This window comes from Colias philodice, chromosome 5 (assembly GCF_061535455.1).
Source record: "Colias philodice isolate Cphi_HAF_F1 chromosome 5, ilColPhil1 Martin Lab GWU primary, whole genome shotgun sequence".
NCBI lineage: Eukaryota > Metazoa > Arthropoda > Insecta > Lepidoptera > Pieridae > Colias > Colias philodice.
In genome coordinates this window covers 1,593,714-1,616,916 of record NC_143090.1, presented here as the reverse complement: position 1 = coordinate 1,616,916, position 23,203 = coordinate 1,593,714, and the positions used below count along the sequence as shown (strand labels likewise).

General features: G+C 33.1%; 1 protein-coding gene across 2 annotated transcripts; it reads right to left on the bottom strand.

The window, feature by feature from the left end:
* Window positions 1-709: 709 nt before the first annotated feature.
* Window positions 710-15,592, bottom strand: LOC149488251 (synaptic vesicle glycoprotein 2C-like). 2 transcript variants are annotated; one of them, XM_089695412.1, is made up of 11 exons: window positions 15,538-15,592; window positions 13,524-13,610; window positions 12,193-12,354; window positions 11,113-11,275; window positions 8,927-9,048; window positions 7,141-7,385; window positions 5,541-5,692; window positions 4,947-5,091; window positions 4,068-4,357; window positions 3,079-3,206; window positions 710-1,954 (listed from the first exon to the last, which is right to left on the bottom strand). In XM_089695412.1, exons 2-11 carry the CDS (start codon window positions 13,606-13,608, stop codon window positions 1,911-1,913), a joined length of 1,536 nt encoding a protein of 511 aa, XP_089551538.1. In that variant the 5' UTR covers window positions 13,609-13,610; window positions 15,538-15,592; the 3' UTR covers window positions 710-1,910. The 2 variants fall into 2 exon arrangements, with proteins under 2 accessions (XP_089551538.1, XP_089551539.1); XM_089695413.1 differs by having other exon boundaries at window positions 15,455-15,578.
* Between the last annotated feature and the right edge of the window lie 7,611 nt (window positions 15,593-23,203).

Here is a 23,203-nt window from a genome sequence, read left to right as displayed (position 1 = left end):
AAATTATAAAAAGTGACTAACGTTTACTGAAAATATACACGGATACAAGAGTCTAATTTTCACATGGATTAATAAATAAAACTTATATCGGAGGTTGTATTTTATGCATCGTCCGCCATCTTGTTTTTCAGTGTCGCTTCACTCTTGTGAAGTCACACCCTTTGAACATCACAAAGAAACACTAGAGATTGTTGAAAATGTATGGATAATATATTATCATGTTATAAAAAATTACTTGATTGATAGTTTTAGATTGATAATAAGCTAAAAACTAATGAAACAATAATCCATACAAATATTATAAATGCGAAAGTAACTCTGTCTGTCTGTCTGTTACTCAATCACGCCTAAACTACTGAACCAATTTGCATGAAATTTGGTATGGAGATATTTTGATACCCGAGAAAGGACATAGGCTACTTTTTACCCCGGAACGTAGGATAGGTTTTATCCCGGATATCCCACAGGAACTATGCGGGTTTTTCTTTCACTGCGCGGGCGAAGCCGGGTGCGGAAAGCTAGTAATTAATAATACCAATATTGAAGTATCGTTCCAATTTTCAACATTCAAAGTTAAGATGTTAAGATACAGTTACCCTCTATTTTGTTATACATATTTAAATTACATTATATTTTGTAGTAAGATCTAAATTGAATTATTTTCTGTTAGACAATGGGAAAATGGATGTTCGATAAATAAAACATAACATATTTATAAAAATCTTTATTCATATAACCTACCAGTCTGCTTGAAGGTAATTTTTTACTCAAGCTTTTTAATTTCAGGTACAACACACTTGTAAAATAGCTTACATCTAACAATTATTTAACAACTTATATACCTACAATATTCGATATCTACACTTTCATATTATTTTATACGTGGACATAAAACTTTGAAACCCTCTTATTTTAAGCATATTTTAACAGAAAATATATTTGAGATTTGGCATCGTTAAAATTATCCTTCAGATGGAGTTTGTGGTATAAACAGCTAAATTGAAGTACAATTTTGTTAAATAAACAAAATAGAACGTAGTATTTGCGTCCAGGCTCTAAATGCCAAAATAATAATAGTTTGTGGTCACTCGTGAGGGTTTATCCGTTTTATAATGTCATATGTTCATCTGAACTGCGAAATATTTTTGTATAGGCATATGTCGATCTGTGGAATGCTGTCTCATCATATCAAAAGGCCAATTCTCACTACTTAATTTAATTTATTGAAGTGAAATTTCTTTATCGGTTGGAAAAAAAATTAGTGTAACATTTTTTCGTTACGCGTGACATTTTTCCGTTACGCGCCATCTTTTTCTTATCCCTACCACGCATGATTCGACGTATTTCTGTAAAGTTGCTTATAGTAAATTATTTTTTGAAAAAATAAGGACATAAAGAAGTTTTACTTCTTACGTATGTACACTAGTAGGTACACGCACACATTTTTTTTTGTAAAAACTCCTTTTACAATCTTTTTAAGATCTTTGGTAATTGTTATTGAAAAGAGAGGGAAAAGCGCTTAAAAAAGTTTAATTTAATTTGTATAAATGTTTCAGTTTCGGTTTTCTTCATACAGTTAATTTTCATTATTATTTTCATAATAATATATATCTAAGGTACGTGTTATGAAATAAATATTTGCGTTTTAAAAACTAAAGGCGTGTAAATGTTCCCACAACGGTTCAAGAACATTTTTTGACATTTCCTATTCGTGTAAACAGACGATCATCAGACAATACATAAAAAATATACTTAAAGGATAAATTTAGGTAAAACAAAACGAGATAATTCTGCCAAATAATACTTAAATGCCAAATTTAAAAGGTCACTTGATAAACCTTTAAAGTCGCATTGGATAAATTCAACGGACCAATGGAAATCAAAGACTTCACACATCTTAAATTAAGGTTTCATTTCTTGTCACTGGGCAAGAACCACGATACAACAATGGCACCTGAAATAGAATAATACAAATTAATAGGTAAGTAATTCGATTCTTTATTATCGACATATTTAACTAGAAGTTTACCCTGATTTAGCAGGTAATAGTTAATACACAGCATTTAGGTATGGTAGGTAAATATGCCATGTCTTTCTTCTTATATATAAAATTCTCGTGTCACAATGTTAGTCTGCATACTCCTCCGAAACGGGTGGACCGATTCTCATGAAATTTTCTGTGCATATCGGGTAAGTCTGAGAATCGGCCAACATCTATTTTTCATATGTACCACGGGCGAAGCCGGGGCGGACCGCTAGTCTTATATATAAAAATGAATCGCAAAATGTGTTGGTAAGCGCATAACTCGAGAACGGCTGAACCGATTTCGATAATTCTTTTTTTATTATATTCCTTGAAGTACGAGGATGGTTCTTATGTAGAGAAAACGTAAACATGTACCACGGGCAAAGCCGGGGCGGACCGCTAGTAGGTAATGTAAATAAGCCGCTGCCAGATTGTAATACTTTTTGAAATAAGTCTAGCAGCAATCTCTTATTATTAAAATAATATACTATATTGTTAGGCGTAACTTTTGATTTAACAATTTTGTGGATGAATAGTTGTCACTATTTTCTGTCAAAACATGTTTAGCTGTCGAATACTATAAAATGCCGCTTTGCTTTCTTTGACTCGTGGCCCATTCGTACGAATGGTTGCTCGGACGTTGTTTATACGACGTTTGACCCAACTACCCTCACCTCCTTTGTTAATTATAGTCGTTGACTTGCTGCGATTTGTTATCAACTACCTACATCAATTATGTAGCTGTGTAGAATCGCAGTACATTCTTATTACATTCAAACTGATATTTTACCCGGCCTCGCGTGTTATCTATAATATAAAAATGAATCCCAAAATGTGTTGGTAAGCGCATAACTTGAGAACGGCTAAACCGATTTCGTTAATTCTTTTTTTATTATATTCCTCGAAGTACGAGGATGGTTCTTACGTAGAGAAAACGTAAATATGTACCACGGGCGAAGCCGGGGCGGACTGCTAGTTTCTAATAATATAGTTACTTAGATAAATTTTATAATTTATTTTTCTTTAAGTTGTCTACGTAAATATGTACTTACTTAATAACAAAGCTGACCACGCATAGAATGTGGCTTCACAATTGGCTGATATGAGATATCCGATAGCATTCACTCCGAAGAACGCACTCGATCTTCCCAACATCACTGAGAGACATGATGCCATCCCTCTGAAAAAATATATTCGAATATTACGTAAGATTTTTATATAATAACAAATTTTGAAAGATAGGTTGCCTGGAAGAGATCACTATTAAGTGATAAGGCCGCCTTCTGTGCTGGACTAGTTATAAGTTTTAATTTTAAGGATTTATTTGTATGCCAGCACAATAAAGTGTTAATAAATAAATAAATAAATTTATGAAAGTTTTGCTTAGACTGATAATCTTAATATATATAAATTTCGTGTCACAATGTTTGTCCTCAATGGACTCCTAAACCACTTAACCGATTATAATAAAATTCGCACACCATGTGCAGTTCGATCCAACTTGAGAGATAGGATAGTTTAAACATGTAGGTACCACGGGAGAAGCCGGGGCGGACCACTAGTTTATCATATAATTTATGTAATGCGTCTTCATATAATTTATTTTGTTGATGAAAATTTACGGAGATTTTTATATTAGGTAGATACCTACTTAAAAGTTCTCTTTAGAACTATTATTATTTGAGCCATTTTAATAAACCAAATACAATTGGTGTGATGGGACAGTTATTAAATTTAATAAGAAATGAAGTCAAATATTTTATTTGAAGCTTTTCCATAAACTGTTAAACAAGTTAGATTTATAGGCAGTAATAATTAAGTAAATAATGATAAAATATATAACACTAGAGGTCCGCCCCGGCTTCGCCCGTGGTACATATTTTGCAATAAAAGGTAGCCTATGTCCTTTCTCGGGTACCAAAATATCTCCATACCAAATTTCATGCAAATTGGTTCAGTAGTTTAGGCGTGATTGAGTAACAGACAGACAGACAGAGTTACTTTCGCATTTATAATATTATAGTATGGATTTTCAACTAACCTCAAAGACGTAGGATACAATTCCACAAAATACACACTCAAAAGTCCCATAGACAACGCACAAAGCAGAAACAAGAAGAAGAAAACCCCTCCAGCGATCGGACTTGACACTAAATTCAATAAAACTGCTGATATTCCAGAAAGTAGAACTATTCCAATCATTGCAAATCTTTTTCTAGAACCACAAGTGAGGGAAAGTACTAGGTTTGAAGAACTCGCTAGAGCTCCGTACGACATCGCGGAAATGAGGGTAGTTGGTTGGATTGTGTCGTTGCACACTTCTTGGAGTACCTGGAAGTAATAATAATAAAGATTGAATGTTATTGCTTTGTAATATGAGAATTGTGAATTTCAGTCGTATAAAAATGGAAAAAAGATTGTTTAGTAAGATAAGTTGTACTGAGTTAAAATTATGATTGCGTAAGTTTCTGTAATAAAAAAAATGTTTTCGATTTATTTAAAAATGTAGTTATTATTTTTAACAGACAAATTTGCCACGGTATTTATTTTAACCAGTTTTACCCGCGAGTAAAACTTAACGAGTACTAAAGTCTAAACCTAGTAAGGTTTCGACCGAGGACTACGCCTTCATTTGTGAAGAATGAAAATCATTGCATTTTGTGTTTATTACAAACAGATAAATCTTGTTTTATAATATGCATTGATAAAATTCATTTTGATTCCTATACTTAATATTATAAAGCTGAAGGGTTGGTTTGTTTGAACGCGCTAATCTCAGGAACTACTCGTCCGATTTGAAAAATTCTTTCGGTGTTAGATAGCCCATTTATCGTGGAACGCTATAGGCTATATACCATCACGCTAAGACCAACAGGAGGGGAGCCATGCGGGTGAAACCGCGAAGCAACTTTATACTTACAGTAGAATTTCCAGCAGCAGCAGCCATGCTATCAGTGGAATATCTGATGACAGTACAGAGGTTCATACCGGCACCTCCACCTGTCTCTAACACGGAGAAGAGATTGTTCATGATGTAGGGCAGCCAGAGGATGAAGCCGCTGCCACTGTAAAATTATTATTACGTATGTATTTATAAAGAAAGAAAAATAGAAAGTTTTTCCTAATAAGCTTTTCCAAAATATACCCTTGATTCAAAGAACAATTAATACATATTTATATTTCAATAAAGTGAACATTTTATATTCCTGTCATGAGAAAGTCCAAGATAAATTACATTTTGTGCACAGTTCATGCACAAGTTATGCACTAGAAAAATTATGTATTATAAACAGCTACTCATATGTTTTTATAATAAAGAACAAAAGAAAGAGCTTAATTTCTTCAACATTTTAAACAAACAGAAGAATCCTTTTAAAATAAATTTGTTACCACCTCAACATTCAATTATGGTTAACCCTCGATTTTATTTTAATTTTCATTTTAAAGCATAAAATGATTGAAAATATTTGGAGAAAAATAATCTTAAGAATAAAAAAAGATAATAAATACTTACGTCATATAAATAATAGTGACTAGATAGAACAGTTTCAGAGTAACACTGAGGAGGGGCGGACGGAACAGCGCGGCGGTTTGCTGCCAGAGAACACGGAAGAAAGATTCTTCTTGATTTGACGTTTGCTCTTGTTCGTCTATTAGCTTCTTTACCTGTTTGAATGAAAAAAATAATCAGGGAAGGGAACACAATTATAGACGCAAATAATAAAAGTGTACTAACAATTAAACATCTGGGCAATTTATTTGACTTCATAAATCATTATTTTTATCAACAGGATAATGAGGAACATATTGATAATAAGACAGATTAATTTTTCGTGTTATCCCTTGACCGAGTAAGTTAAGTCTTAAGTCAATTTCCTTGCCAAAACAACAACAACATGAAATTAAACAGACGGTTTAAGAAATATAAATCCTTATTCGAGCTACCAGTTATTAACGACAATACCGATCAAACATCAATTCCGCCATCCTGTTACAAATGACCCGAAACACTGACACAAAATTTTGGGTCATTTGTAACAGGATGGCGGTTCTACAGGGGTTTTAGTACGCAATGACAAAAAGAAAAATGATGGTCAGAACGCTGATACCGGATACCTTAAGATACTGTAATATTTTACATAAGAGAATCTTAACATAAAATATAGGGTGATTTTTTTTGCTGGTTTCTTTTTGGCAATACTGTTTTTGATAGATCACGCGTGAATCGTGTCTTGTGTCTTTATCAAACTTGTTCAGTTTGGTCTATAATTTAACCATGAATCGACTTACCTACGAACGAACAACGCTTGCAAATTATTGAATTTTACTATCAAAATGAATGCTCGGTTAAGAGAGTGTGAAGTCGGTTAAGAAGTGCGCGATGCACTTCATCGATTGGCAATTTTATTTTTTTTTGCTTAAAATGGAAGAATTGGACATGCCTCACACGTGGTTTCAAAAAGACGGTGCCACATGCCACACGGCACGCGAAATAATAGCCCAATTGAGAGCCGCCTTCGGCGAACAGTTTATCTCACGTTTTGGGCCCGTCGATTGGCCCCCTAGATCGCGTGATCAAACGCCTTTGGACTATTTCTTATGCCTACAGGGATAAACCAGCAACGATTGACGCACTGGTAGCCAATATTGAAGCATTTAAGTATTCGTGATATACCGGCCGATATGTTGTATAGAGTGTGCCGAAATTAGGCCTTGCGAATGGGCCATCTAAATAGGAGCCGCGGCCATCATTTGCATGAAATCATCTTCAAACATTAAATTATATTGATCGTTTTATCAATTCCATTATAGATTACATCAACATTTTCAAGTTTTTTGTGTTTTTTTTGAAAATCAAATCCTATACCTCTTAAAAAATCACCCGTTATTATAGTATCTTCACCGTGTGTGACGCGCTTTAAAATCTATTACAAACTAGCGGGCCGCCCCGGCTTCGCCCGTGGTACATATTTACGTTTTCTCTACATAAGAACCATCCTCGTACTTCAAGGAATATAATAAAAAAAGAATTATCGAAATCGGTTCAGCCGTTCTCGAGTTATGCGCTTACCAACACATTTTGCGATTCATTTTTATATATAAGATTAACCCACCGGAAAGCTCTCGCTCCCGAGTCCAGTGTTACACGCATAGATCTTCTTCAGCACCTCCAGAGCCTGGTCATGCTGTCCCCTGGATAGCAGGAACTTGGGGCTCTCATGGAACAGCTGCAGGAGACAAGCAGTGGCTGCACAGGGGAGGGACATGACCAGGGCCAGAAGACGCCAGGGTCGGTATGTGATGCTGAGGAAGTCTATCCAGTATGCGAATTGTAAGGGCAGGATTGGGAACGCGAATACTGTAAGAAAAGAGCTGGGTATTTATTTTGATAGTTTTATTTATAGAGGAGGTACGTGTCAAGTGATGGTAAGTGCTAAATGCTTTCTGAATTTGTGTTTCCCGATGGGTATAATATGAGGTCTTCAAGAGAAGACTGAATAGGTACAGGTACCTTATAGTACAGATTATTTTCGATAGATTTATTTAGACAGATTATTTTAGATTCCTACATCTACTATATAAAAATAAGTCGGCTTTTCCTTCCTGACGCTATAACTCCAGAACCCACGAACCGATTTCCACGGTTTTGCATTCGTTAGAAAGGTCTCGGGCTTCGTGAGGTTTATAGCAAAGAAAAGGTGTCTCTGGTGGCGAAACGGAGTTCACCCGGTTTGCTAGTAATTTATAGATAGAAATAATTTGGAAAATCCAAAAGTGCACGCCTCATAATTTTTTTTTAATAAATATTTATTAATTATTATTTTTGTTTATTTAATAACAATTAAACCACATCGAATCAGACCCTGAAAAATGAAAGGGTTCTATTCCTGAGCATACTCAAGCGTAAGAGAAAAAAAAGACTCGATTAGTAAAGTATTTCGGTCGCTATCGTGTTAACAAGAAAAAGGATCCGCACATACAGACACACGGACGTCCAAGACAGAACTTTTTTAAACTGTTTTTTAACTAGTTTAAATAACAAAAATGACATCAAAAATATCATGAACGTTAAAAATAGTGTTTTTTCTTAATATGTGTGTGTATGTATTATCTTACAAGTGCAATGTATGATACATAAAGACATTTTAAGTTTGAAAAATCAGATGTTTTGCGCGAAGTGACAGTAGTACCCACCTCAACGCTTCGCTTATGAGGCGTGCAATACGAATTTATCTAGTAAAAATATTTAGGAAATAAATAATATAATTAAACTAGATCGAGCTTAGATTCAAATACTTTCAGTTTTATGTTTCCTTAACGTTTCTGTAAACAACTAGCTTTAGCCTGCGAGTTCATTCGCATGATACTCGGATAACATGTGACGATATCTTTCTATTTCAATATTATGATAAACTATTCGTTACTCGTGATTGTTTTGAACGCATAACGTAATGACGTAGATTATTATACTGTGTCGCATTTGTTGTAATTCCAGTGTACTTTTTACATTGAACATAAATAAAGTACACACCAACTATAATATGAATAGACTTGAAATGTACCCCTTTAATCACAATTGGCAAAAAACTATGAGCGTATCAAATCTTTGAATATAGGGTTAAGTCCATTTTAACTCATATGCCAATAAACAAAATAGCACTTTGGGTATTTTTCCATTCCTCTTTATATTGAAGCTCATTATGGTCGATAAAATGTATATGTCGGAGGCAAATTGTAAAATTTTGCCGTTTACAAATGGTCAGTTTACGAACGCTTGGCATATTGTTATACAATTTGCCTGTGATAAAACACAAATACATTTAAAACCCCTATAAATACAATTGGTATGTTTCACTTGATAAGTTATTTAATTAAAAGATCCTCAGATTAAAGACTCACCAGCCACCACAGCCTGGGAACACATCAGCGAACATGTACATAGTAACATAGATCTTCCCCTGGAACATTCCGGGCAGCTCTCTCCCAGCAATGTGTAGGCGCCTGAATTACTTGCTGATGTGCTGTTTGAGAGAAAATATAGTTTTCGTAAGAATACAATAATAATAGTTAAAAAAAACTAAAAAAACACGCTTTTTATAGAAAACCGAACTAAAAAATAGAAAATTTTATCAAATTAGTGTATTGTCATCGGTCCTCAATAAATCTATAAAGTTTGAACGAAATCTGGCCGTTTAAAGTGGGTCAAAATCGCGCCCAAAGAAGTCGGTTACAAACAAACAAACATACAGGTGAAGCTAATATAAAGCGTGTAAAAAAAGACGTGTGGCACTCGACGACTGCCGCGGTAAAGCTATAATTGTATATCGTGCCTTCAAGCCACACCTCCGCGCCCGTCGGAGTGGGGAGCGTGAGGTTTTTTCGTTACGGAATTTCTGGATTCGGTCCCCGCGCTCAAGGCCCGCGATAGAAGCTATGCTATAGCTTAAAAACTGAAGTAGATAAATGGGTACGTAAGTTTAATAAGCGAAGCATCCATATTTTAAAGTTCATTAGACCTACTTTGGAAAGTTTATATAGGGCCGAATAGAGAAATAGACAATGGTAATGTTTCAATGTTAAAAATATAATTAATAATTATGCTTGTTTTCGAAGTGCTCTTTTTAAAGTTATATTTAACTAGATTTCCGCCCGCGGCTTCGCCCGCGTTTTCAAAGGAAAACCCGCATAGTTCCCGTTCCCGTGGGATTTCCGGGATAAAACCTATCCTATGTGTTAATCCAAGTTACCCTCTATATGTGTGCTAAATTTCATTGTAATCGGTTCAGTAGTTTTTACGTGAAAGAGTAACAAACATCCATACATCCATACATCCATACATCCTTACAAACTTTCGCCTTTATAATAGTATTAAGATTGTTCGTTAATAGAGCACGTAAGGTTCTGCTTGTAAAACTTTAGTTTGTTAAAAAGAATTCGCAAAAAAAAAGGATGACGAAATCGCGAGAAACTCACTCGTCTACAAATATTATTCATTACCTACGTATTGTATTAGCAAATAATAAAAATTTATTTTTATAACATATCTACGGTAGATTCTAAGCTATAGTCGACGTGGGGTAAAGATAACAGGAGATAAGAGTGAAACAATATTGTAATTACGTAAATTAAACTGTAAATAATGTTTTTTGACCTTTCAAGGATATGGCGTTAGTGTGTGGTCATTAACCAATAAATAAATAAAAATACTACGTCTTTTTAAAACCAATGATAACAGTTGTGATGATGTTAGAATAAATGTTTGTTTAGTGTAAAACTTTATACATAATTTGATTTTTTGTTCTAGTACTGGACGAGTGTCATCAGATAAAAATAAGATGGAGTCAGACTTCGATTCCATTGATTTACACAGGCTTTACTTAATTTTTATGTTACATTTTTACAGGACATATACCTATTTATGGTGTTTTTATTTACTGTACTAATTATATTAATTATAAAATTAATACAATTTACAGTAATTGAAATTTGTTATCTCAGCTTCAAAATCAAACATATCATTAAATTTTAAACATATTTTTTTACGTTATATATTAAATGCAATGTAGCCATTCTCGATTTACTAGTATATCGAACTCGGGTTCGTTATACTAGTAAATAGAGATAATTGAGAACAAATCCGACTTTGCTTATATAATTAAAGATATCTAATGAGTAATAACCATGTAATAACACAATAGCAAATGACGTAAAGTTCGTTGCATCGCTACTGTACAGCATCTTTTTGTAATCTTATCTTATCATTTTATGGAAGTTTTTCAGAGTAAAAATATATTTATGTGCACAGGATTTACGCGCTGTCTCACTTATATTATTGTCATTATGTAAATATAAAACAAATAATAAGAGTAATTGATTCAGGATCTTTTAAATAATTTTATCGGCTCCTTATGCCTCGATTTATTGTCATACATAAATATTATACTTTGATTCGCTATTGAATATTTTTATTTAAATACATAATAATATTTAGATTTACTACAGGAATACTAAGAAAGCCTGTATACAACATATTCTCAACAAAAACCATTAATCGCAATATAGAATACATAAAATATTATACTTACAAAGTCGACGAAATAAGCTTCATAAATGCCATAGTTTTCCAATCCGGCGAGAAACTACTGAGAGCAGCGAATACAAAGCCAACTGACATCGATAGAACTAACGTGAGGCGACGACCCTTGGTATCGGAGACATACCCCCAAAGCTGGGCGCCTAGTACCACGCCTGGATAAAATAACTTTATTTTACACTTTTAATATGAAAACTATGACTTATTTATTAATTATTTTATTTATTTTAAGCTGGAAATAAAATTACAGGCTCTATTTTTAATTATTAATAATATCTATAAATAAATTTTAAATATCAATAAAAAAAAGTTGGCCTTTTGAAATATAAATTTAATTATGGTTTAGGATCAACTGATAATTTAATTTAAATGTTGAAGGCTCTTTTATGAATATTTTTGAAGTGAAACTTCTTTATCGGGGTTGGAAAAAAATTTAGAGTAACATTTTTTCGTTACGCGTGACATTTTTCCGTTATGGGCCATCTTTTTCTTATCTCTACCACGCGTGATTCGATGTATTTCTGTAAAGTAGCATATTATAGTCAATTATTTTTTGAAAAATAAGGTCATAAAGAAGTTTCACTTCTTACGTGTGTACACTAGTACACGCACACATTTTTTTTATAAATACATAATTACTAGATAATCTGATCAATAAACATTACTACCATAGAGAGGAATGTATATTTAGGTATAATGTAGGTACCTAATTAAGAAAACAAAGGAAATATGTAATAGGTAAAAAATATAATGATCTCTACTAGATAGAAAGTCTTCTATATGATATTTAGTTTTCTATAGAAAAAGATCGATCCCGCCTCATGATCGATTTCTTTCTATTCTTTAAAAAGTCTTATTTAACAAAACATGCATAAACTATACTAATATTATAAAGCTCAAGAGTTTGTTTGTTTGAACGCGCTAATCTCAAGAACTACTGGTCCGATTTGAAAAATTCTTTCAGTGTTAGATAGCCCATTTATCGATGAAGGCTATATATCATCAAGACCAACAGGAGCGGAGCAATGGGAGTGAAACCGCGGGGCACAGCTAGTCGTATATAAAAAGTTACCAATAAGTGGTGTAGCGGTCAAAAGCGCTCGTTGCTGCAGGCTCAGCTCCAGATCGCACACGGCGGCTGCCACCACAAAGCTGGTGCCAAAGAGATCCATCCCCATCGCTTGGAGCGTCCAACTGCATACTAGGAGGAGACCGAAGTTGTATTTGCCGAAACCTGGGAAATAATGTTAGTTTAGAGGAAATCCATACTAATAGATATTATAAATGTGAAAGTAACGCGACTGTCTGTCTGTCTGTTACTCAATCACGCCTTAAATACTGAACCAATTTGCATGAAATTTGGTATAGAGATATATTGATACCTGAGAAAGGACATAGGCTACTTTTTACCCCGGGACATATGATAGGTTGTATCCCGGAAATTCCACGGTAACCGGAACTATGCGGGTTTTTCTTTGACTGTGCGGGCGAAGCCGCGCGCGGAAAGCTAGTAGAGTATAAAATGTTTGGCTCTACTATTGTCTATGACTATTGGTGAGGTAACTTTTTATAGCTGGAATTTTTAATTATTATTGTCCACGATAAAGAGATAAATAAGCCATGTTGAATTATTTGGGATTGCAAATGCTTTGTCCTAAAATTCTTTGAAATAATTAATTTTAATACCTATTTTTAATAGTGTAGTAAAAGATAGAGGGCCTAATTCTATCTTGTATCTATGTAACTTTTTGCAATTGTTCGTTAATAGTCAACTTCATAGTGTTCCATAACTGTTATAGAAAAGGTAAAGTATGAAAAAAATAACAAAAAAGGTAAGAAGGCTTTGCGGTTAGGAACACATGCACACGCTCGTATCCTATACATCGTATGCACCAATTTATTATTAATGTCAGTTCTATAAAAATCTTCAAGGTTACGGTTATAATATTATGTTTCATTTTGTATTAAAGAACCGTGAATAAGATAGTAAATAAAGTCATCTTGGTTTATTTTTAAATGAATAATGCGACATATTTTTTATTTTTATAAATATAAAGTACGACAGAATCTTATTTTGTTCTCACGATCTTTTTTCATAAATTAATTTTTCGTTATTACTAGTAAAAGAGTCGTATAGAGTTTGGTATTTTAATTATACATATTTGGTCTTACCACAAAACAATTTAAACACAGTCTAACTTTAAACAAGGGATCTGTCACTTTAATAGTTGTCTATGTGAAATACGACAAAACCAGATTAAAGAGAACCCGCGCTTAAATTTAAACCCTGTCTAAAGTTTTTTTGTTGTAAGACAGATAATGTCTAAAATCTCGTTTAGAATTATAAGGCAATATATGCCATTTACACCTAATTTTAATATGATTAAAATTAAAAATTCTTACCTGTAGCTGTTAAGGCCTCTTCAATCGTTGCCGCATGCAGCGGCTTTTCCGTCCCAAATTTCATCTGCTTCTTTGTGATGAGCATGGCTGAAAAAATAGACTATGTTATATCTAAATAAAACATTTTGTTAATCTAATTGCTAATATTATTAACAAGTATATGAAAATGTAATTTCTTTAATCATGGCAAGAAGATTTTCTTAATTTAATCGCAAATTTAAAAAAAATGCTCGTACAGATAAGCAGTATAAATGCTAATGGAATTAAAATAATATCTTGTCTATTCTAGATTTCAATTTTAATGAATGGGAATGTTCCAAACTCAAATTAAGTTAAAATAACAATAATCATAATTCTAACACGATAAAGTTCTATATAACTATTCCTTATTTTTTCGCAGTTATTTTTTTGTAATGTCTAAAATACTGTTGTATAATTTTAATATTAATAGATCTATATTTATTGAGAATCTAAAATGCTATCTACAGCTTTCCAGTGACATATTCTAAAACGAAAATTTAAAAAAAAAACTCGTTCTAATTTCAAAAATACATTTCCTTATTTTTTATTTTCACTTAGTTTGTTTTGTAAATGTGTACGTCAAACTAAAAGTAAGTATTGTTACGCAATAATTAGTAATTAAGTTTACCTTTACACATATATTAAGCTTAAAATAAACTTCTGTTGCTTTATTAAAGTTTATATTTTATAAAGCGACATACATAGCAACTATGACGTCAGTAAAACGATGTTCTTTTTTATACAAAATGCACAGGTTTAAAAATAGTTAATATCTTTGATCTTCGAATATATTGTTTATGCTATATTTAATAAAATTAAGTTAAATTTAAATCGTCACGATTGTTATTTATATCGTTAAAGTTATTTTTATAAATCTTTCGGATAATATTACAGAATGAAGGTTCGTTTCGTGCAGGTTTTATATAAATTTATGAAGAAATTATTATTTGAATTTGGAAAATAATGTCTATGGCGGTTGCAGAGGACTAAAAGTACCACAGAATAGTTAATAGTACAGGTAATACTGAATTCTGAAACCATTATAGTAATCTTATAAGGCTTTGTTTAGTTGAGTATATTATTTTCTCATTTACAGATGCTCTGAACGAGTGCATAAAATACTAGTTCTTCCACTGGTTTTCTGAACTGGTTAGTTGAATTCTCTTAAAATAGCACCAACAAAAATACGCCAGTCATTGCACTACTAACAAAGAATTAATTTATACTTTTATTTTTCAACATTTAATTATTGGCATTTGCGAAGTTTAATTTTGGCTAATAAAGATTTTGCGATATGTATCTGAGGAAAATATTCATTTTATCATTGACTTTAGCATTATAGGTATTACATTAAATTACTTGTTGAAATATTACGTGTTTAGAAAGCTGGTAACTTTCACAGATTGGAAATATGTTGCAGTGCAAGTTAGAAATTTTTTAAGATATTATTTACGCTGAATATATTATGTCACTACAACCTATTAATGCCACTTTAAATTGTTCTTTTACGCAGCTATCTGGCGAGGATTCAAAATACACCCTTCTATAGAGATTTTTGAGCCTTTTAGTGACTACAATGATCTATCCTATCCTTTGTTCTACTTCTATCCTACTTTACATAAACTTTTGACATTTGCACGTTGAAAATAATAAAATAAATATATAATGACCCCTTTTAAGAACTTCTAAGAATCCCTACACAACTAATCACCCCCCTTATGAACCATCTTTAAAATCCCCGCAAAACTATCCTAACAATGCTGAATAAAATGTTCAGAATAGCCATGTTCTAGAAAGTTTCTACCAAATTCAAATTCAACCGTCAATCGTTTTATCTTTAGCACTTTTTCAGAATATCTTTGTCACTTTTTCAGAATTTATTCGAGAACTTTACCATAAACCATACTTACTTTAGTCGATATACAGCCGAGTGATGTCTCGTTCTATGTCTAAAAAGATTCGCTCCGAGAGCCATATATTTTGTTCAGCTTACCTTCTGATTACCAAAGACGCAAAAATAAAACTGACTGTAGGCGTAAGGGACTTTCGTACAATACACGCTAGTGGAGAAATGGCTTCCTTTTATATGATAGTTATCTACATTAACAAACTAGATTACGATTGATATTTATTCTTCTGCTTCTAAATATAGTGTGGAAGTGACGTACGTGGAGTATTCGTTATTTAATACGCGAGCAAACAAAGCCGGGCGTGGAAATGTTTTGAGATTAAAAAACTCGTGCAATTTCAGTGTGTTGACGAGTATAGGTACGCTGAATTTTCTATGAAAGTGACGTCACTAAATAATTGAACGCAGAGATTGATTCATCGTGTATTTTTCTATTGAGTATATTCCTTCGAGCAATGAGGACTCTCTGGCTTTCATTATTGTATAGTTACGATTATCAGCTGTGATTTTTTCTATTGTACTAGGGCTTTTCGGCTCAAAGATTTTTTTACTACCTACTGTTGCCCGTGACTTTGTTGAAGTAAACTTTGTGTTATTTTATTCCGTTCACTATTTTAATATGTAAATATGAATTTTTACCCTGGAAGCCAATGAAATACCACTGTTACCGCTTTATCCTTTCGTTTTAGTTGTATTGTTACAAGAGTTAAGGAATGTGACTAACTTCTCTTTTTGTGTATACTGTAACGAGGGCAATGGCAATTCAAGGCAAAACCGTAATTACTAGGTTTTCTTTTTGCAAGAGAAACTAGTCTTCTTTCCTGAAGAGACGTGATGAAATCTTTCACATTGTGTAACACAAATTATTCCCATGCACTTATACAACAATCAGGTATAAATTTATTTGGTATTATTTTTATTTAAAAGTTCCAATTCATAGCTTTAATACATATCAACAAGTTTTATAATAAGATTCGTCCTCGGCTCTCACGCCTTTTCAATTTTATAAATTCACATGTTTTCAATTAAAACTTAATTTGTCTAATAAGAAATATAATGATACATTATGACATCACTTCACAGCAAATATAACAAATTTACCAATTTTAATTAAAAAGATTAGTTGGCGTCTCTACTTTTTCAACAATTCTTTAAAATATGGACTGTTTATGACTATTTCCCATTAAATGAGATTTTTTCTCATGAGAACTATCGAATATAATTTTGCGTTCCTAGAACAAAATCTTTTGCGCAGTTTGCAAGTCAGTTAAGAACACGAAAGGTCAAAGGACCACCAAAGAGAAGGATATTTTTATTACACTTTAAAAATTAAAAAAGGAACCACAAAATTCGATTTCGTTGCGCAATTTCATAAAACATTATTAAATAAGTATATTTTTGGTAGATAGGTCAGACCTTAAAATAGATTATATGTTTTTTTAAGAACTGAAACTTCACTTTAATTTATTAATTTTAGAGTGACAGTAAAAATAAAATTACCCTTTTATTTTCATAATATTTAAGATTTTGGTGATATTTTTTAGTTTCTTTATGTTTAATTTATTTGCTCAAAATCCTCGTAAATACATTAAAATCAGCATATAGCGATATCTCTAAAAATAATAACGGAACTCATAAGTTCATAACCAACCATCATAAAAATACCTACTAAAATGCATTTTAAACAATGTCCAACCAAGTGCACGGTTCTTTGCATGATTCACACAAACAACCTGATTAAGGATAATTATGTTCCAGTTAGAGAATATAAAAGGTCAATAAACCCTTCATGTTGACAACGAAGGGACCTCTCACCACACAACTAGTTGGGGGTCCTTCGAGACCTTCGAGAATGTTCCACATCTCGATGGAAACTTTAGGAAAAAAGAACAAAGAACTATTTCTAGTTACACGGTGATAAAGTTACCATCGTCATTTGTTAATTTTAACTTTTTATCAAAGTGATAAGATTCGAAATTGCATGCTGCGTTAAACAAATATTCTCGGGTGAGACGGGGCACGTGAAACTCAGAAGTCGTCACTACTTAGTACTTGTGCGGAGACTTCTAGGAACAGAAAAACTTGACGTTAGGTAGGTATACATATACCGAGCCTTTCTTGCAATTTCAATAAATTTAACGAATCCTTAAATCTACCAGTTCACGAAACCGAAAATCTATCAGATTGTGAATTACAATTACTACAAACATTTATAAAGAACAATAATATATGCTGCAGTCCGCAAAAAACTTTTAGAAAAACCGTAGAGCTGTGGTTTTCGATCGTTGGTTGTCAATCGTTAGCCTTTATATTATATGCAGTTATATTTTTAATTAATAATTAGCTGTGGTTGTACATACATAGAAAAATACGCTTAAAATTTGAATACAAAGAACTCCGAACTTTCTATCAATTATAGGTATACCTATACAATTATATGCCTCCTGATAACTGTTCCAAAGAAGGGCGACCTCAGTCTTTGTGGTAACTGGAGAGGTATTACTTTGCTCTCTGCTCCATCGAAGGTCCTCACTAGAATACTACTGAACAGAATATCCAAAGCTGTAGAACCTATTCTCCGGAGAGAGCAGGCTGGCTTCCGTCCTAATCGCTCTTGTACGGACCAGATCAATACCCTGAGAATTATACTTGAGGAAGCATCAGAATGGCAACGCGAGATATACCTTGCCTTTGTCGACTTCGAAAAAGCTTTCGACACAGTCAAATGGTCTAGTATCTGGCGCCGACTAGAAGAGATGGGTGTTCCAGCCAAGATAATTAACCTTCTGATGGCAATATATAAGAAATACGCATGTAGAGTGACGCATGACGGGCTGATATCGGACAACATTGATGTACGCGCGGGTGTAAGACAAGGCTGCTTGTTATCCCCTCTCCTGTTTCTGGTGGTACTGGACGGCATTATGCACAAAGTCAACGATGGAAAGCGTCGCGGGATAGAGTGGGGGTTGACCGACCAATTGGATGACCTGGACTACGCTGACGACCTGTGTCTGCTTAGCCATAAGCGCGTTGACATGCAGTCCAAACTAAACGATCTCCAACGTGAAGCTGCCCTGTGCGGACTCAAAATTAATATCCTGAAGACCCAGGAAATGCGCACTGAGGGAACAAATCAGCAACCGCTGACGCTGGGACCAGAGCAAATTAAGCGTGTCCAGCAATTCACGTATCTTGGCAGTGTTGTGTCCAATACTGGAGGTACCGAAGAGGACATCACTTCGAGAATCGCCAAAGCTAGGGCAACCTTCGCGCAGCTACGACCCATATGGCAGTCGGAAGTGCTAACACGTGGAGTGAAATTTAAAATATTTCGCTCCAACGTTAAGAGTGTCCTCTTATATGGGAGTGAAACGTGGAGAGTCACCAAAGATATCTCGCAGAAAATCCAGGTCTTTGTCAACCGCTGCCTCCGACAAATTCTGAGAATTCACTGGCCTGAAAAGATCTCCAATGACCAACTATTGGAACGCTGCCACGAGACACCGATTTTCCGCCAAATCTTACGCCGTAAATGGACATGGATTGGCCACACTCTTAGAAGGGACACCTTACATATACCCAGGCAAGCCCTGGAGTGGACTCCGCAAGGGAAAAGAAAACGTGGCCGACCTAGACAATCCTGGCGTCGTTCCGTGGCAGCGGAGGCTAAGGCGATCGGTTTGACGTGGCCGGAACTGAAGAGCGTAGCCCAAGACCGTACGCGATGGCGGCGCACTGTGGACGCCCTCAGCTGCCCCACATAGGGGCCATAGGACCTTAAGTCAAGTAAGTCAAGTATACAATTATTACGTGTACGGGAAATCCGACATAGATAAGATATTTATTATTAAACATAGGAAGATCCGAAATAGAAAACAATTGATATCTAGTAACTATAACATTATTATCTAGATCGTTTTTACGTAAATAATAGTAAGCAAATACTTATATTTGTTTATTTGCTTCTGTGTAGTATTTAATCAAATATACATTATATTAATTTGTGAATACAATTTACTTCCTCTGTGATTTGTTTTGATAAACACAATAAATATGTAGGTTTGTACACTATGGTTGAAATACCATGGGTTTAATCATTGTTCTTAAATATTGTTATATATTTTGTTAGGTACCTATATCACTTTTACAAACAATGAACTGTAGAAAAATACTTTAGACTCCGACCACGGAATACTTAATAGCTAATACTCAGAGCACTAAAGCAAAAGCACTGCATACCTACTGCATAGTTCATAGCACAGCGAAAATATAAAGTTTAAAAATGTAACCATACAATAATAATTATTCTTACCACGTACTTAAATATAAATTTAGCAAAGATAAGTTCTTCATGTAATTGAGCCATCTTTTTTTTCTAAGCCTTTCTACAGAGTAATTAATAGTGACGTCACGGTTTCGCATGTGGGGCATGGGGCATTCGTCGATCATAGATGTATTTCACTGATCGATTTTCTTTTCAGACAATAATATGATCGGCCTTCTGTGTCCTGTCAGACGGAGCACGCCTTTACGACCTTGCTGAGAAGTAGCAACAACTACAGGAGGCAATGGCGTTTTATATTTTCCGGCTGTAGGCTTATTTCGATACATTATTATTTTCAATTTTAGAGGCAGGAAAAGGGTCTTGGCTTTAGCCTGATCAGTCTGTTCGTAAATATAACTAATATATTGGAATTTTAGAACATAAGGTGACATAAGTAAAAAGTTGGTAATAATTAAATGTAATTTTAGGATCGAAACTGAATTTAATGCTTTAATTACTATTATTTATCAATATGCTTAATTTTCAGTAATAGTTCATTACTGTAGATTAAAACAGACAATCAAAAATATAATAAATAAACAATGTTACAAAGTAAAATTGTTTATTTTGTTAGCGTTTATAACAATTGATATAATTAAGTATCTAGTTTATTTATTCATTAAATATAATAAAATATAAATTAGTCGTTTTCTATCATGATTCATTGTTTGGACTTTGCCCTATAGCTTTTTTTATCAGTTTTATTAATTAATACAATGAAAGAATAGTTAGATAAAACTAAATCGAAAAGTAAAAGGGAATGGAATCTGTATAAAAATTAAAAAATAACTATAAATTAGTGGGAAATAAGTTTATAAAAATTCGTCTATCTGAAACTTTGGAATTAGTAGATTTAGACATTTTTGGACAAGATACATTTTTTAAAGATTATGAATTTTTTCGAACAGAAGTAGCTGGTAGCTAGCTGGGTAGGAGAAAATATTCAAAAAAATATTATTTTAAAAAGTTAAAAACATGCTCAACTATACGAACTATCCATACTAATATTATAAATGCGAAAGTAACTCTGTCTGTCTGTCTGTTACTCAATCACGCCTTAACTACTGAACCAATTTGCATGAAATTTGGTATAATAATATTTTGATACCCGAGAAAGGACATAGGCTACTTTTTATCCCGGAAATCCCACGGGAACGGGAACTATGCGGGTTTTTCTTAAACTGCGCGGACGAAGCTGCGGGTGGAAAGCTAGTTCAAAATAAGTCAACATGGACCCCAATTCAATAGGTTTTCCAAAAGGCCTTTACTTCGAGCCATCGGACCGTATTATCAGACCAGTGTTTACCTACGTATAATTTTCAAGTTTCATGATGATATAAAAAAAGGAATGAAATTAGACTTCTTAAATTTTACAATAAAGATACATACTTACAGTTAAATACCTAAAAAAATCATGATGATATTATCAACCATTTTACCAGAAGAATATTTTTTGGCAAGCGGCAATTTCTCGCTTCTAAAATTTAACTCTATATATTTGGATGCATTTAAACTGCTATTTATAGTATTGCATAGTCAATAGACAGTAGGTACAGACAGTCGCGCAATTCAGAGAAATGCATGTGCAAACAATAAGTTTGCACAATCTTTGTCTTGTGTATTTTAACACTAGCTGCTCCGCACGGTTTCACCCCCGTGGCTCCTCTCCTGTTGGTCGTAGCGTGATGATATAATATATCATATTAGCCCATTCATCGAGGAAGGCTATAGACTATATTATATTATCACGCTAAGACCAACAGGAGTGGAGCCACGTGGGTAAAACCGCGGAGCGAAGCTAGTATTGTATAACCGGCAACCGCTACACCTTAATGCCTTAATAAATGTGATATCTTTCTTCTAAAACAATGTCAATAATTGTATAAGGAAAAATAATCGACCACCCGTAACAAAACAACTCACAAATCAATTATTTATATGTCCGCAACTTTCCATATCTCATGAATATGAGCACATTGTTTGTCTGTTTGTTTTTCTTATCTAAATTATAAGTTGAAAGTAAATAAACTTTTATTATATTAGTAAGGATTATCTCATATCCAGACATAAAATCACAAAATTTTTCTTTTCGCTTTAAAAATAGTAAGTATAATATTATTTAGCTTAGGCGTTTTTATTGTTAAAGACTAATTTGTTTTTATTCAGCCAAGTTTAATAAGTTGGTATTGGTTCCTTATTAATTATATTTATAGAATTAGAAGTCATCTTTATCTAATCATAATTTGAAAAATCATAGACAGCAATATATAGAGCAAAAGACAGAAAAAAATGCAACCAATCCATGAAATTTTACTAGTATATGAGAGCATTTCACATGAAAGGGGCGTATTCATTCCACATTATATTATATTAATTGATTGCCAGTAAATAACGACCATTTGCTATCATAATTATTTCAATTAGTAATTTATAATTGTTATTATTTTTGCTCTTTGACGAGAAAATAAAGTTTCAAACAGTATGCGGTTTGTAGTCCCTCGGAGCGTATAAATCTATTTAGTGTTTTGCATTTTTAATGAAAAGTTTTTTCCGTTATGTCTGATATAATTCATTGGTAAGGATTATTTTATGAATAATTAAATAATAAAATAAAGTTCGCAAAAGTAGAGTAGGACCTGAGTTGAAAAAGTGAAAAATTGTGTTTAAAATTCTTCTGTAACAATAATTATTTTTGTAATCTTACTTTATTAAAAATAATACAACTGAAAATATTGGACGCATTTCAATTATTGATGAAGTGTTTGTTCGGTGTCTGAAATATAAGAAAACTTAGATTTTGCTCTTAGTTTTCACAAATATTTAAACGTCGATTTTTAATTGTGTACTTAATCTATTTCTTAATTTTAATTGCTTCATGCAATTTAATTATTAGTTAATGTAGTATTATGTTGTATAGAGTTTTCTGCTAAATAGGTTTCCTACTGTTTAAAGAAGTGTAGGTAAGTGAGTACTTTTGGAGATTCTCAGTGCGTAGCGTTATATTTTTGGAGAGAATTTTAATGTTTTTTATATGATTACTGTAGTTATAGAAAGGTATATACCAATTCCATCTATCTATTTTGTATGGTCTTTTCATATTATGGTTGCTTCTGGGATTTTTGGGGTCCCGTGAAAAATGATATATACTGAAAAATAATGCATTAAAACACTTGTAAATAATTATAATTGATTGAGAGGTCGAAATAGAAATCGCTTATGTTTGACTCATAGTTAATAGCTACTACAATTTGTAATATGTTTACCCCTCCCTGCGGAAATCAAGTAGTTATGAAATTACATAAACCATTTTTAAGTGAAACAATTTTTAATGAATTATGCTTTAAACTATATATCCGTGAATATAATAAACCTCTTCCTATAGTTAATTTTCTTCTTCTTTCCAATAATACATTTTATATGACT